The sequence below is a fragment of the Helianthus annuus genome, chromosome 9 (assembly GCF_002127325.2).
Source record: "Helianthus annuus cultivar XRQ/B chromosome 9, HanXRQr2.0-SUNRISE, whole genome shotgun sequence".
NCBI lineage: Eukaryota > Viridiplantae > Streptophyta > Magnoliopsida > Asterales > Asteraceae > Helianthus > Helianthus annuus.
This window is the reverse complement of record NC_035441.2, coordinates 184,377,317-184,392,818: the sequence shown is the minus strand read 5'-3', so window position 1 is coordinate 184,392,818 and position 15,502 is coordinate 184,377,317. Positions and strand designations below refer to the sequence as shown.

At 34.3% G+C, this 15,502-nt stretch overlaps 3 protein-coding genes across 3 annotated transcripts; all 3 read right to left on the bottom strand.

The window, feature by feature from the left end:
• Positions 1-1,435: 1,435 nt before the first annotated feature.
• On the bottom strand, positions 1,436-3,635 carry LOC118482282 (embryo-specific protein ATS3B-like). The gene is made up of 3 exons (XM_035977998.1): positions 3,418-3,635; positions 3,246-3,353; positions 1,436-1,905 (listed from the first exon to the last, which is right to left on the bottom strand). The coding sequence occupies exons 1-3, from the start codon at positions 3,559-3,561 to the stop codon at positions 1,636-1,638; spliced, it is 522 nt and encodes a 173-aa protein (XP_035833891.1). The 5' UTR covers positions 3,562-3,635; the 3' UTR covers positions 1,436-1,635.
• A 1,945-nt stretch (positions 3,636-5,580) lies between these two features.
• On the bottom strand, positions 5,581-6,558 carry LOC118482281 (SPX domain-containing protein 2-like). The gene is made up of 3 exons (XM_035977996.1): positions 6,256-6,558; positions 6,061-6,184; positions 5,581-5,980 (listed from the first exon to the last, which is right to left on the bottom strand). Exons 1-3 carry the CDS (start codon positions 6,466-6,468, stop codon positions 5,817-5,819), a joined length of 501 nt encoding a protein of 166 aa, XP_035833889.1. The 5' UTR covers positions 6,469-6,558; the 3' UTR covers positions 5,581-5,816.
• A 2,036-nt stretch (positions 6,559-8,594) lies between these two features.
• Positions 8,595-9,475, bottom strand: LOC118482280 (ethylene-responsive transcription factor WIN1-like). The gene is made up of 2 exons (XM_035977995.1): positions 9,328-9,475; positions 8,595-9,245 (listed from the first exon to the last, which is right to left on the bottom strand). The coding sequence occupies exons 1-2, from the start codon at positions 9,405-9,407 to the stop codon at positions 8,768-8,770; spliced, it is 558 nt and encodes a 185-aa protein (XP_035833888.1). The 5' UTR covers positions 9,408-9,475; the 3' UTR covers positions 8,595-8,767.
• Between the last annotated feature and the right edge of the window lie 6,027 nt (positions 9,476-15,502).

Sequence of the window (15,502 nt, the reverse complement as noted above, 5' to 3'; positions counted from 1 at the left end):
CTTTTCTTTTTCGATGTGTTTTCGTCACATGTGATTGGTCAAAAGTCTTTAAATTTAGTCCGTCGACTTTTCTTTGTCTTAAGTTTTAGTCTGTCGACTTTTCTTTTACTAAGAGCATTCCATCCCCTAAATTCTGTGAGAGAGCTTTTAATATTATGAAAACTGATTGTAGATAGTTGGAAGTGATTGTGAGTAAAGAAGAGATAAATTGTTACTGTTCATCTGAAAATTTGTGGGACACTGTTCTCTCTCTAAAATTTTTTAATATATTTTGAAAGTGATTGTGAGCGGATGAGGGAGAAAAGGTAATTATAAAAGTATAAAAAATATTATTTAATTGAAATGAGAGAAGAAAAAGTAGTTATTTTTAGTGAAATTATAGGGTAAAAAAAATGGAAGAGATGTGAATGCTCTAACACCCTACGTGTGTTTTGTATTTATGGGCTGATCTAGTATCTAAAGATCGGGTTCTCAGAAATAGAGCTGTCTAGAAGTGCACAAATTGGGTTAGGGTTTCAACCTGAACAAGGTTTAAACATGATTGGGGTTAGGTTAAAAATATTCAAAGCGGGTTGGGTTCTAACCGGGTTGGGAGACCAGAGAACCAAACCCTATGGAACCGATTCAGGTTGGGTTGGGACCGGGTTAAGTTCTCAAACCAGGTTCAACTCTATTGTTCAACTCTATTAATATAAAATTCTTAAAAACAATAATAAACATAAATAACTTAAGAAGTCTTACTTTATTTGTTTTTGTAATATAACAAGTAAACTAAAACATAATTTCATAAAAAAAAACTTACGACTCGAAATACAATTATTTTTACATTTATTCGTCATATTCAGTAAATTTAGTAGAGAAACAACCTATATTGGCAGATTAATGTCCGCTTTCGATTCCATAGCGTCTTGGGAGAGTTTATTTTTTGTGTTTTTTGAAACGGGTCCAAATCGGGTTGGCTAGAGACCAGGTTCGGGGTTGGGTAGGGTTGTCTGGTTCGGTTCCTAACCCGATTCAGGGTTGCACCTCTAGAGCCGTCCCTGAAGATTTAAGTGCGTCAGCCAAATATAGAAGAGACATTGGATTTTAATACTTCCAACTCTCACATGTTGGCCGATACCACTCCAACTAACGAGTTGACCATCACCACTCCCAACTTGTACCTTATTTCTCTCGGCCTGGATGGCTTGGTAGTTCGGTTCAGCTTAGCTCATATTATATACATTGTAATATATTACAAAAAAAACTTATTATTATCCATATTTAAAGGTTGATTACCATTAAAATTTTGCGGGTACTCATCGTTTCCAAAAGAAAAAATTAATTCCACTCATGACAATGCACCAATGTTCAAACATTGTGAACAACATAAGTTTTAACCCTCATGCTTTCTCAGTTTCTTTTCATCCCTCTCTTACCATTTTGTTCGACTCCATTATATATATTTTGTAAGATTCGAAACCAGATATGATTCAAAGTTTCAAATATACATCACAAAATACAGAATCTCCAGGATTTCTTTAAAAAAACTCCCATAGTGACAATATTCATTATTATGGTACAATTGCGACCAGGTAGTCCGGGTCACATACCTCGTGTCAACCTTTATTCGAGAGGATAGATACAGAACGGACCCTATTTCGCTGCCATACGAGCCGCGTAGCCATAACAGTAATCCGGTCCATACCAAACATCAGCCGGAATCCAAACATTGAAAGAAAAGGAAACCGCCCGTATATTATACCCGTACACATCTACTCTCTCTGGCATCCACCCGTCATATCCACTCCTGTACAAATACAAATAACATACCTCATACGTACACGGCCCGTATAACTCAAACGTATCCGATGAACACCGCTCAAACGTCCTCGTCGACGGATCATCTATTCTCGGCACATAAACCTAATCATTATTCCAATCATCATCACTTAATCTGAGTATTGCGATTTGAAATTAACTCACTCTAGAATCTGAGAATTGCTATTTAAAATTTATCGGAAACCTTAATCGAAGCAATTTTAGTTTGAACAAAGAAAAAAAAATACACTGGACAATTAACCGATCATAAACGAAATTGATTCACAACCGTATTGTTAGAAAATCAAGCCCTTGACCAAATATGATCAAATACGTTAGAAAATCAAGCCCTTGACCAAAATATGATCAAATACAAAAACACGGTACAAAGGAACTTGTTCGACTCTTTTATTATTAATCAATGAAAACACACCGATTACAATAACCCTAATCATCTATTTACACTCATACTAATTCTAACCCAACTTAAACTTTATTTAAATAATAAAAATAGACAAAAGATCAAATACAAATACGCTTATCGTATAAAACATAAGAATAGGGTGTAAAAGTAAAAAAAAAAACGCGGTGATGTTTTCGTAATTCTTTCACCCATAGGGTAATTATAAAAAATACTCTACAAATGAACTGTAGGGCAATTTTGATCTTGTAGGGTAATTTTTTAAAAGGATCCTGTAGATGATTTTGATCTTTTGGGGTAATTACGAGTAAAATAATTAGGAAATGTCACCGTATTTTTTTTTCCACGCTGTTCCGTACGTTTTGTAAGATAAAACTATTTTTATGGAATCTTTACTCAATAAAAAGAGTTAAATGCCATTTTAGTCCCTGTGGTCTAAGTCATTTTGGCAGTTTAGTCCAAAGGTTTCATTTTTCACCTGTGGGTCAAAAAAGGTTTCACCGTTGCCATTTTAGTCAACTTGGTTAACTTCATCTATTTTTTCTGTTAATGAGAAGGGCAATTCGGTCATTTTATATGGCCGAATTGGCCTTCTCGTTAACAGAAAAAATGAATAAAGCTAACCCAGTGGACTGAAATGGCAATTGTGAAACCTTTTTGACCCATAGGTGAAAAATGAAATCTTTGAACTAAACTGACAAAATAGTCCAAACCACAAGGATTAAAATGACATTTAACTCCAATAAAAATAACCAAATAGATAAACAAACCGATAATCCAAACTTTTTATTAAACTAATAAAGTAAACTGTATCTATCTTTTAACCCATTTGAATAATCTTTAACCCAAATTAAACTTTCTTCTAGATAATATCTCCTTCAAATCAGAACTATCCTTTCAAACCGAACTCCATAACCAAAGTTTGGTTATGGACTTATGTGGTTATTATCAAGCCTCCGTAACGAACCGAACTGAACCGACTTTTCACACCACTAGTTTATATAGGATTGTACGGAAAGAGAACCTGATTGCCGTAAGCATCGCCGAAGGCTAGACTGATCTGGTCACGAGTGTAAGTAGTGGAAGAACAGCTGGTGGTGACTTCTACGGTGAACGAACAGGTTCTTGCATTCTACGAAAATCAAAAGTCAGTTAAGTGAAATCTGCTTTTAAATTACGCGAATTAAACAACGCACCTTGTGATCAGTAGAGTTGAAGATCTTGAAGTTAGGGTTAGGTTGAGGTTTTAGGGTGATTGATGATGATCTGGATGAGGATTCTGATGGTATGAAGATTATTATTAGGGCAAATAGCAGAACCAAACACACAGCTTTCATCATTTTTCGCCTGAACTTGTGAGTTGGTGGTGTGTTATCTACACTGACTGCTACCCACGCCACATTATATTTACTAATTATGTATGTTGTCTTTTTTCATGAGGTCTGGTAAGACTGTAAAAGTCGGTTAACACGTTAAAACCTGTTACGGTAATAATCGGTTTGAGGGATCGAAAACCATAACCTATGTAACCGATTAGGTTATTTTAGGACCAGTTAACCTTATAATTGGTTATTAATAATCGTTTTTTTTTTTTGTTTTTTTTTATAAACTAACCTGTTTAATTGTAAAAAAAGTTTCTATGAGGGCAAAATGGTAAAAAAAAGATAAAAATGAAATAGCAGGTTAACCGGTTATTTTAGGTAAAAAACGGTTACTAACAGATTCTTGTTCTAAATCTTCAAACCGATTTCTAGCCTACAATCTTTTTTTTCTAATCTAAACGCTTTCTAATGTCCCGGTTATGGTTATAGTAACTGATTTTTTTACACCTCTAAGTCAGAATGGCATAAAACTCTAGACCGGTTTATTAATTTCTCACCGAAAAGTAATAGTGATATTGCATACAGTAGTATATGGTATAAGGTATACCGTATCTTTATTTTTAATAAATAAAACTTTTTTCAGAAGACTGTATTCAAGGGTTTAAATGTCATTGGGAAGTGAAAGGAAGTGTCTAGATCTTGTTGGATATAATATATGTTACATGATGGTACAAATGGGTGGACCAAAGCTTTCCAAGAGGCACCATAAAGTAACCAGTTGTAAAGGGCATTTTATTGCTCTTGGACTTAATACTCTTTACAACTAGTGTATTAAGACCTGCCGGTAGGGGGACGGCCCCAGGCCCATACTCTTGCCGCCGCCCCAGTCACCCCACCCCCTTGCTCCGTCGCCGCCTCAGGCTCGCCTCCTCCGTCCGCCCACAGCCACCCAAGCCAGGCCTCACCCCCTCACACACACCTATACATACATACATACATACATACATACATACATCCATACATACATCCATCCATCCATCCATCCATCCATCCATCCATCCATCCATCCATCCATCCATCCATCCATCCATCCATCCATCCATCCATCCATCCATCCATCCATCCATCCATCCATCCATCCATCCATCCATCCATCCATCCATCCATCCATCCATCCATCCATCCATCCATCCATCCATCCATCCATCCATCCATCCATCCATCCATCCATCCATCCATCCATCCATCCATCCATCCATCCATCCATCCATCCATCCATCCATCCATCCATCCATACATACATACATACATACATACATACACACACACACATATAAATGGGTTCAGCCCCCACCCTCTAGGTCCATCCCCTTTAGGCCCATCCTCACACCCTCTTACGTGGTGGTCTACGTGGCGGCCCATCCCCTTGGGGATGAGCCTCACCATACCTTCCAGTCTAAGGGCTTGGAAGGGCTTTAGTCCTTTGGGCGTGGGTGCGTATTTTTGTGTTTTTTCTTTTAAATTTCCAACCAATTATATTTATCCCCATGAAGTAGAAAAAAGGCGCGTCGACGTTTCTTATACGTGGCATCACATACTCACATGGCAACACTTTTCCATCTTTAAGCCCCTTTAGACCCCTTACACAACACATGGTCTTACAACACGTTTACAACCCACCTCGTGTTTGGCTCATTCATATAAATGGGTTACACGGTCCAAGTTCGTGTTACACGATTTTAAGTGTATTCGCGTCAGGGATGATGAATTTGACATGAATAGATATATGTGTTGTGTCCAGGTTCATCAATTCAACCCGCCATCCAAACACGATCGACACCCACTTTATCTTCTAGCCGGTATTTGAAGTTTTGTACATCAACTTGAGAGGAACAAAGTACATGTGATTTTGTCAATTGGAACCATGTCTTTAAAGAAGTTCTATAGATATTACAATTCATAAAGGACCCTTATTGTAAATCGAAGAGCACCGGTTAAGCTGATTAAGATTACAACTCAACGACTCATTTTCAAGTGTTTACCCACAAAGAACATATGATATAACATTTAACATTACAACATAACCACTGAACTTAGTATATAATTTCGTTTCAAGTCGTTAATCGCTTTGAACTTTTTTTTTCAACTATTTAAAAAGCTCCATCTTCCCCAGATGAATCATGGAGGAGACATTAGTATACAATATATAGTATAGACACATAGAAATTTCTTGATTTACACCGTGCCCATAAACTGCGCGACGTTTATTTTACTTAGGTTGAGTGCACCAGCTGTACTAAAGTCTCTACACACTCTGCTAGAAGTTTGTCAAGAGAATTGGCAATGAAGACTAGTTTTTCATCATCTCCCTGCATAGATGACAACGTAAACAATTCCCCGGTTTTCTTCATTTGTTTCTTGATAATCTTCAGGAATCCTGTTTTATATATTGATACTTAGTACTATATGAGAGCATTGTACATTTTAAGAGTTTGTTACAAGGCGAAGAATGTATACCATCAAAGTTGAGTTCGTAGTAACGAAGGAGTAAAACCAATTGATTGTGGAATTGCAGTAGATCAACCGTCACTTGTGTTGCCTCTTCACCGCTATCTAAATCAGCTACCTCCCTTTTTAACTCCTGAATGTTTACTTGCAAAGTTAAAAACACACAAAATGGGGGGGGGGGGGGTTGGTTGACATAACAAGTACCTGTAATCTGTTCTTGTATTCTTCTTCCTTATTTGAGAAAAAGTCATTCATCTTTACAAGCTCGTTTTGAAGTAATCGTTTGAAACCTTCATCACGGCTCCCAGGATCCATCAAATTTAGTTGCTTTTTCAAGTCTTTGTATGACATACACTCGTGTTCCCATTCTGGCATGATGTCGGATATCTTAATGCGAAATTCCTTTCCGAACTTCATGTTTGAATTCTTTTCTTTTATCGCGGTGTTTCTCTAATGTTGAAGTATAACCCTTTATGGACATAAACCTAAGTATCGTTAAAGCATATCCCACGATTATCCGCGAATCATACCATGCTCTTGATTCGGTTTTTACACCATTAAAATGGTAAGTCAACATATATGTAGTATATTCTTGATTCTTCTTTGTTATTGTCATCAGGATGAATTTGTCTCGCTCTTTGACCGTTACATAACTAATGCTATGTGTCTGACAAATGCGGCTATCAGATAGAATATTCTGTGTTCATGTCATATGCATAGTTTATGGTTGTGATCGATAACTCCTAAGATAAATGAATAGAAATAACCGTATAATCCTTTGACCGGTTTACTGTACGTAACACATTATAGACCAAATTGATTTCAGCCTATCACCATTTTGAGTAGTTCAAATTTTACTTAATTTAGGCTATAAAGGGTTAGTATGAAACAAAACTATGAATAGAAATGTGATTTTAGACCACATGTGGGAACAGTTGAAGAAGAATATAATGTGTGTTGAGTTAGCATCTCATTTGTCTAGTTCTATAAAAAAATATTAAAAGTATTTGCTATAAAGAAAAATAAAGCTCAAGTTGAGATAGATAACATATGGTGTATGTGCCCCAATTTAGCACCTAAATTGACAGCCCCTCAAAATATCTAAGATTATTTTCTCTGTCTAGTTTTTTTTTTTTTTTTAATTTTATAGCATTTGATAGAATCATTTTTGTTAGTGACTGGAAAAAAGAGTAAAAGACATTATGATGGATCTATTTGACATTAGAATAAATATAGTTAAGTGTCTTGAACGAACGACAACTCAAATATAACCGAATTTCGTTTTCTTTTAGCCTAGTTTCATCTTGTAATAGGGGGGGGGGGTTTCGCTTAGTAGCGTCCGGTATGTAGTTTTCATATAGAATTTTTTAGGTATATACGTTTTCGACCCCCCCCCCCCCCCCGGTTTTATATTTTTTAGGTATATACGTTTTCGACCCTCGGTCGAAAATCTCAAGCTTCGCCATTGCTTGTAATCAAGGGTTAAACCTAAGTTAATTATGAGTATAATGAACCATTAATTCATTATACATCCATTGTAGCTACCTAATTTAATATATATAATCCTTTGCCTATGTATGTATGTATGTATGTATGTATGTATGTATGTATGTATGTATGTATGTATGTATGTATGTATGTATGTATGTATGTATGTATGTATGTATGTATGTATGTATGTATGTATGTATGTATGTATGTATGTATGTATGTATGTATGTATGTATGTATGTATGTATGTATGTATGTATGTATGTATGTATGTATGTATGTGTGTATGTGTGTGTGTGTATGTATGTATGTATGTATGTATGTATGTATGTATGTATGTATGTGTGTGTGTGTGTATGTGTGTGTGTATGTATGTATACACTCACTCACACACTTTATGATGTCTTTTTCATTTTCTCACAATAGCATAGGTTGGAAATTCCAATGCTAGCTTCTTTAGTTTATTGCTACATTGCTCCACCTATTTATCGTAAAATGATGTTTACATATTTTGAAAGCTTGAATAAGATCCTCATGTCAACTTGCTACAATTAATTGATGTGCCTAACCTCTATGATCTAATAAAGCAAATTGTATAATAATATGGTCTAATGTCTAGTCCTTGTTCTTGTCGGTTTTGTGCAATTTGACATAATATAATATATATGCCCCCTCTCATAACCAACTCTTTGTTAAATTCAATCATTATGCTCATATCCATTTTCTATATTTCTTAATTGGATTTATATAATTATTTTTTTTTTTGTAATCATATGCTTAATTTTATTGATGTCATGTGTTAATTGATGGCAATCCTTCCTTTCACATTCTTTTACATATTAAATTTATTAAGTTAAGAAATATTAGATTAACAAATAACAAATGATGTTGGAGGTTAAGAGTAGAAGATCTGTTATAACGGAGATAAATTTCACTTTTATAGAAGCTTAAAAGTTACATATCCAAATTTACTTCTAAAAAATTTTTTCGTTTGAATTGTAGATTACAATAATTGTTATAAATAATACGAAACATAATACAAAGTAAAAATATCTATTGAAAAAATCTTATTGCAACAATAGAATTCTACTCATGAAACTAGACTGAGAGTAACACATGATACTTAGATGATGTAAAAAGCTCAAATGTCCAATGAAGCTCCCACCTCTTTGGAGTAACACAATATTAGAGTTATGTTTAAGGTTTAATTTTGTTGTTTGGTCCATCAGTTTGTGTTGAGGAGTTCCTCAATCATTTGCAACGCAATCGCATCCTCTTCATCGCCGCCTCTTCCTGACATCATCTGCGGCGTATCTACCACCACCGGAGTTTCGGTATTTCTCCCCATCTCAATCTTATCATTCTTCTTTCCAAGCTCAACAGTCATGACCCAATTAGATTCCGAGTGAACACCAGCCCGTTTCTGCCACACTCCAATGTGAGAACTCTCGTTGTCTAGCCGAAGACAAGTTAGGGACGGCGAGGGGGACTTACAACACTTGCGCAGCTTAGCATTTAGTAGAGCCGAGAGACCAGTAGCTGTAGTGGTAGTGGCAGGAGCATCACCGTCGCTAGATGTTTGACCATTGGCCACTGGAAAATTAGTTTTGGCATTGCGGCCGCTCATTAAAATGGCGGCCTCGTCATAAGCTCTTGCCGCTTCTTCTGCTGTTTCAAATGTCCCTAGCCACACCCTTCTTTTCCTACATGTAGAAAAATAAACATTAGTTAGTTAAAGTGACATGTAAATGTAAATTTAGTGTGTTAAGGTGGCGGCGGGGATACAATAACGGGTGGCGAATCTCGGATACCCAAGAACCCCAGTGTCGTTGGCGGACGCCTCGGAACTTCTTTGTTTGTACCATTTGTACCGGTTAGAAATAAGAGATGAGATGAGTGTGAGTTAAGCTGAAAAGTGTGGAGAGCGTGTGGGAAAATATAAAGGGGGGATATGTGTACGGAAATGGTGTGGGAGAGTAGCATATTTTGTCTTTTGTTGGTGTAAGTTTGAGTATTAACTAGAATGCAGGGTGGGTTAAGTGTTGATGTGGAGAGTTGAGACAATAAAACACATTGGAAAGTGTTTGTTTGTGATGAATTAAATATCACACACTTAACTATCATACAATTACTCTTGGTAAAATAACTATTGAATTTAAATGATCTCAACTTTTATCAATTGGTTAATATCATTCTCAATTTTCGATTTGTGTCACACCACTCTCAACTTTCAACTTATTGGCCGATAGCACTCCCAAACTAATTGAACACTAACCCAGTTAGTTTTCTGCTGATGTGGCACTTGTGTGTTGACATGACATCTGACGTGGAATTTTTTGATGATGTGGCAGCTGAGGTGGCCAATGACGTAGCAGCTGACGTGGCTTTTTGATGACGTGGGGCACTAGTAACTGGGTTAGTGTTGGGTTAGTTTTGGAGTGCTATCGGCCAATATGTTGAAAGTTGGGAGTGGTGTGGTACAAATCGAAAGTTAGAAATGCTATCGACCAATTAGTGAAAATTGAGGTTATTTAAATCCAATATCCAAAAAAAAACATAGGTAAATATTGAACATCTATAGGTGCTTGTTCAGATTATTGAACATGTATAGGTGTTGTTCAATATGTTCCACCAAGTTATGTTGAAGTTGGTGATAAAATGAATGTCATGTAAATTATTGAACATGTATAGGTGTTGTTTAAATTCGTTTAGAACCTCGTGAATAATACTAAAACACGTAAATATTTTTAAATTAACTCTTTATAAAAACAAAAGATATAACAAATAGCTTTGATGAGTAGATTTCTTAGAATGGTGTGTTTGTCGGTGATGATTTAGGTCTTCACTTTCTTACTCGTTAATCATGTGGTCCTTTTCAGCCTCTCTTCTCTAGTAACCAATAGTTATGGCGTCTCTTCTCTAGGTTGCCTTTTTAAGTAAAAAAAGCAATCTTATTAAGTTGGAAACATTGGGTAAAACTAATTAATTTATAAAAAATAGATCCCATCCCTTCCTTTTTTTTACATTGAATCTTATAGCTTTAATTAGAAGTTGTGGCTAAGAGTTGCAACAATTTTAATATGAATTAGCCCGAGTTGACCAGTAAGATCCGTTATGTCCGAGGTTGACCGCGATTGATCGATTCCAAGTAATTAGACGGAGTTGAAAAAAATCGTCTCGACAACCTAACTTGTATCGATTACTCGGCCTTCTAGACCTTGCTTTAGAACATGGATTGGAACAAGAAGTTGCAATCATATCTACTCTTGTTACGAATGAACAAATAAATTTAAAACACATGGTATCTAAACAACCACATACATATATGCACATAAAAATACTTAATTTGTCAATGATTTAACAAAACAACTCTATTGACGTTTAATACAAGTTAAGAATTCAGATTGAAAATAATGACACATAAACGCTATTTAGCTATAAATAAGCTTTACATATAAGTTAATATATAAATTACGTACATGTATAACCTAAAAAGCATGTTGTACATCACCCTGATGCACAAAAAGTCGCCATGTAACCTTAAGTCATTTTCTTGTGTGCCTTAATTGAGCCTTTTGTATAATTTATAAAGCTCGCACACAAGATTGGTTGGACCTGTGTCTGAGTCCGCCTTGCACCTAGGAGTGCCATGCATATAATATGCCAAGTGTATTATATACGGGTTAATTTTTTGCATCTTTTGTTTCCGTACATGTCCATGGTTCGTCGCTCGTCTGTAACTCCATATATTAGAATGTATTCTCCGTTGTTGCCGTGCACATATACATTACAAAGTAACATGTATGTTTCCCAATGAACTCACTAACAACACAACTTAAATCACCATTTACCCAAACATAAAATTTATACATCATGTATGGTTAATTTACTTAGCGGGTAATGATTTATGTTGAATATGTAATCACATAAAGGGTATTCAAAAATCACGTAGTCATGTACCGAATCACGTAATGGGTACTGAGTATTCAAAATCACGTAATCATGTAACGAATATTTAAAGTCCTGTAAATTATTTTTAAGAACACTATAGCAATAGGCTGCTCGAATTAAAAAGAATGAAATGCTCGTTAATACGATGTATTTTTTTTTAAAATATTAACGTATAAAAAAGTTATAGCCGTTTGAAAATCAATGAGAAAACTAGTTGAAAGGAAAAAAGACCATCATACCATCCCTTCCTTAAATTGAGCAAAACAAATGCTACACTTCATATAAAATTTTCTCTCTTATACGTGATCTCTTATCAATATACTAGATGGGTAAGTTTTTTTGTATTAAAGAAACACTCTTTTAACATTCAGATCTCATACTCTATATTACTCTCCATCTTTAAAATATAAAAGGAAATATAATTTTTCACTTGTTTAGTTTTCATATCTCAATCTTCATTTTACTTTCCATTTCTAAATATATAATAAAGGCTGGACAGTATTCATAGTAGGTACACTTTCTTTATCACTATAATATAATATAATATAATTTAACTGAAATACATCATTTTCTCTAAACTTTATTTATCTGTTAAAAACCTCTTATATCAAATTCTCTATTTTTATTTTTTACACATATACAATATCTTTTTTTTCCAGTTTTATAAATTATACACTCACAAAATTATATTTAGAGATGAATAGTGAATCTCAATATCTAGATAACTTTTTTTAGAACAACAAATTTGGATCATTGATGAACGACTAGAGTATCATCCGGTCACCAGTGGAACCACCCAATCATATCCATCTCCATTAGGCAATCATACTTATCTAATAAATGGGAATTAAGGCTGATGTCATAAAACAGCATTCCCCCAATCATAAACAGTTATTTTAAAAAATGTGATGTCAATTCTTCAAAAAATGATGTCATCTTTTTTTCTAAAGCACATACATGACCACATACATGTACACATGCATACATAACTTAACCAATAAAACTATTTTAAATAATAAATAAATAAATCCCTGCAAATAATTAAAATCTCTACAACATTTTCATTGGGCCAAACTTCTCCACCAATTAAACCTGTTCTTTTTGCACGTTCTTCCATCCATTCTCTCCCATCGATAAGCATGTTTAAATCTCCAATCTTTATTCACCAGAAGATGTATCTTTCTAAATCCCTTTTCTATTTGTTTTCCCTAATCACTTCAAATAAACCCTAGAGCTCTTCGTCTGCAATTGGAAAATGGCGAAATCTCCGGCGACGAAAGATGATGCACAAGCTCTTTTCCACTCTATCTGATCTGCATATTCCGCCACTCCTACTAATCTCAAGGTTCCCCTCTTTCTCTCCATCTAATCACCTTACTTTTTATGCCCTAATTATCCAAATCGATTCACATTTTCGTGTGTTTCATCCAGATCATAGATCTGTACGTCGTCTTTATTGTCTTCACTGCTCTAATTCAGGTATACAGATTCGTTCATTTATGTTTGATTTAACATTGTACTTTATGTTTTAGACTTTTCGATAGTTCAGTTTATTTTTTTCTTGCAAAATTTTGAAAATCCAGAGGCCTGATTAATGATTATGTAGATATCGGTGTTTATTTGTTTGTGTGTTTTATTGTATGTAAGAATTTAAGTTGTTGATTGAATCAGCTTTGTTATTTGCTAACAAGAAAGGTTGAGGAAATTTTATTCATTACTCTCGAGAGATAGTTTTTAAAAATTTTATTGATGTTTGAATATAATGAATGATATGCAACCGACTGAAGCCATAGTTCAAGATAACTTAGCCATAGTTCAAGAGTTGATTTGTGTGTACAGAGCCTTCAATTTTATTTAAACATACAGGTTGCTTTGAGCTTTACGGATGGCTACTATCATGTTCGAAGTGCATTTTCTCTATTAAACCAAGAAAGCATATACAACCTTATTTTATTAAAATAAAAAAATTAATTTGATGTTTTCTAAATGGACCTTCAAGGTGTAACAATCATATATATAGATGAGCATGAAACAAGTTCCTTCATTTCAATCAGATTTATGCATGAAACAATCATATATATAGATTAGCAGATAAGGAAAGCAAACAGTTAAGGATCAATTTCCTTTATTTCAATCAAACTGTTTAATCTTGATTTATTTTTCTCTTTCATTTTTTCCTTTAACAGTTTTAATGTTAAATCCTTCTGTTAATTGTGTCAGTTTTAATGTTAAATCCTTCTGTTAATTGAAGCAGCTCCTCAAGTAAAGCTTTGAATTTTCTTCATTCGATATTAAAAAGTATTACAAAATTGTGATTTTGAAAAATATTAAAAATTACACATTACAATAAACACTTCCTAGGATATCTATGACTCTCGTCTTCTTCCATGCAATTTCATTTTTTGTTTTAATTTGCAGATCAGCTAGCATATCACAGGTCTTCTGATCCTATTTCAGCAGATGTGTTATAAACTTTTCTGCTTTTTCTTTAAACTCTGATGGAGTAGAACAGACAACTTCATCCAGCAGTGCAATGCTACTCCAGGTTTGCTTATAATATTTATCACTCACCATAGCAACTTTTTTGTTGAGTTCTTCATCTTTTCTCTGTTCTTCGAGTGACCATCTTGAAAATTCAATTTTAAGATCGGTAGTATCCGACCAGTGGTAGAAGGTTTTGCTTGCCATTTAGAAAGAGTGTGAGTGTTTTTGGATGGTTTGTTTTAGGATGAACAGTTTTTTAAAAATGAAGTGTTGATGTTTTCAAGTAAACTAATGATGATCCTTTATAGTGTTTAAAATGTTTGATAGAGTAAATGAAGAGTCGTCTCATAATTATGATAACCTTTTTTAAAGGTTTAAATTTTGTTCTTTGGGTTTCTAGATATTTAATTTTACTTGCTTTCCCATGAAAACTCATTTTTCAAAGATTTTGCATTAAAATGTTTTATAGGGTAAATGCAGAGACGTCTCCTATATACACGTTTTTCCCTCTTAAATCATTAAATATACATGGTTTTTAAATATAAATTTTTATTTAATGGTTGCATTTAAATCTGACCTTTGGGCTGTTACATATTCTATATAATACCATTGCCAATTCAAATGTTGTTTCATCATACCCAGATTCATTCAGTGAAATAGAAGAGCAACTGTTATTGTTTTGCCTTAGTTCTTATAAATACATTAAAATGGAGTCATATACTTCTGCACAATCTGACGATTTCAAGCAACGCTTTATTAAACAAATCGAAGAGCAAGTTTTTGCTAATAGGTCTACTCTTCAAGAGTTGAAGAGGTGTTTTAACGGACTGCAACTTGGTCTGCTGACAAGAGACCAGGTTTTGAGAGACCTGAGGGCGATGCCGACTACTTCCGTTCGTGACCTGTGTGTTGCAAGTAATATAGAGTGTGGAGATAGAGACATGTAGTTCATGAGAAAGATCAACGACATACATCGAGAGGTTCAGTGCTCCATGGAGTTGAAATTAAAGTTTCTTGATTCTTGCTATTAGAGTTTAAGTGTCTGATTAGTTTTCTTTTTTATATGTAATTGTTACTTTTTTAATACTTTATATTTTAATCGTATTAATTTTTCTTATCACAGTTTATTTTTACTTCTTTTTATGAGTTTGAAGATAAAGAGACAGTGTTCCATTGTCGATAAATTAGAAAATTTTTCATCTGAATTTTTTTTAAGGTTGTTGTTTGGTACCATTTTCTCTATAGATATTACTTTTTCATTCCCTAATTATCCAAATCGATTAACATTTTCCTGTGTTTCATCCAAATCTTTGTTGGCTTCATTACTCTAATTCAGGTATACAGATCATGCATGAAGATTTGTTCATTTATGTTTGATTTTACATTGTAGTTTATGTTTTAGACTTTTAGATTTAAGGATCAACTTCCTTCATTTCAATCAAATTGTTTAATCTTGATTTATTTTTCTCCTTTAACAGTTTTTGAAGCCAAACAGTTTCAACAAACCCGGGTAACTTTTTTCTCA

Bases quoted from the DNA above. Each gene is read 5' to 3' on its own strand.
- LOC118482282 (XM_035977998.1), bottom strand. From the start codon at position 3,561: ATGATGAAAGCTGTGTGTTTGGTTCTGCTATTTGCCCTAATAATAATC. The intron at 3,354-3,417 runs GTGCGTTGTTTA...TGATTTTCGTAG, and splicing joins TCAACTCTACTGATCACAAG to AATGCAAGAACCTGTTCGTT. The intron at 1,906-3,245 runs GTTCTCTTTCCG...AATAATGATTAG, and splicing joins GCGATGCTTACGGCAATCAG to GTTTATGTGCCGAGAATAGA.
- LOC118482281 (XM_035977996.1), bottom strand. From the start codon at position 6,468: ATGAAGTTCGGAAAGGAATTTCGCATTAAGATATCCGACATCATGCCA. The intron at 6,185-6,255 runs GTACTTGTTATG...GTAAACATTCAG, and splicing joins AATACAAGAACAGATTACAG to GAGTTAAAAAGGGAGGTAGC. The intron at 5,981-6,060 runs GTATACATTCTT...TATATAAAACAG, and splicing joins CTACGAACTCAACTTTGATG to GATTCCTGAAGATTATCAAG.
- LOC118482280 (XM_035977995.1), bottom strand. From the start codon at position 9,407: ATGGTACAAACAAAGAAGTTCCGAGGCGTCCGCCAACGACACTGGGGT. The intron at 9,246-9,327 runs GTATCCCCGCCG...TTCTACATGTAG, and splicing joins GAGATTCGCCACCCGTTATT to GAAAAGAAGGGTGTGGCTAG.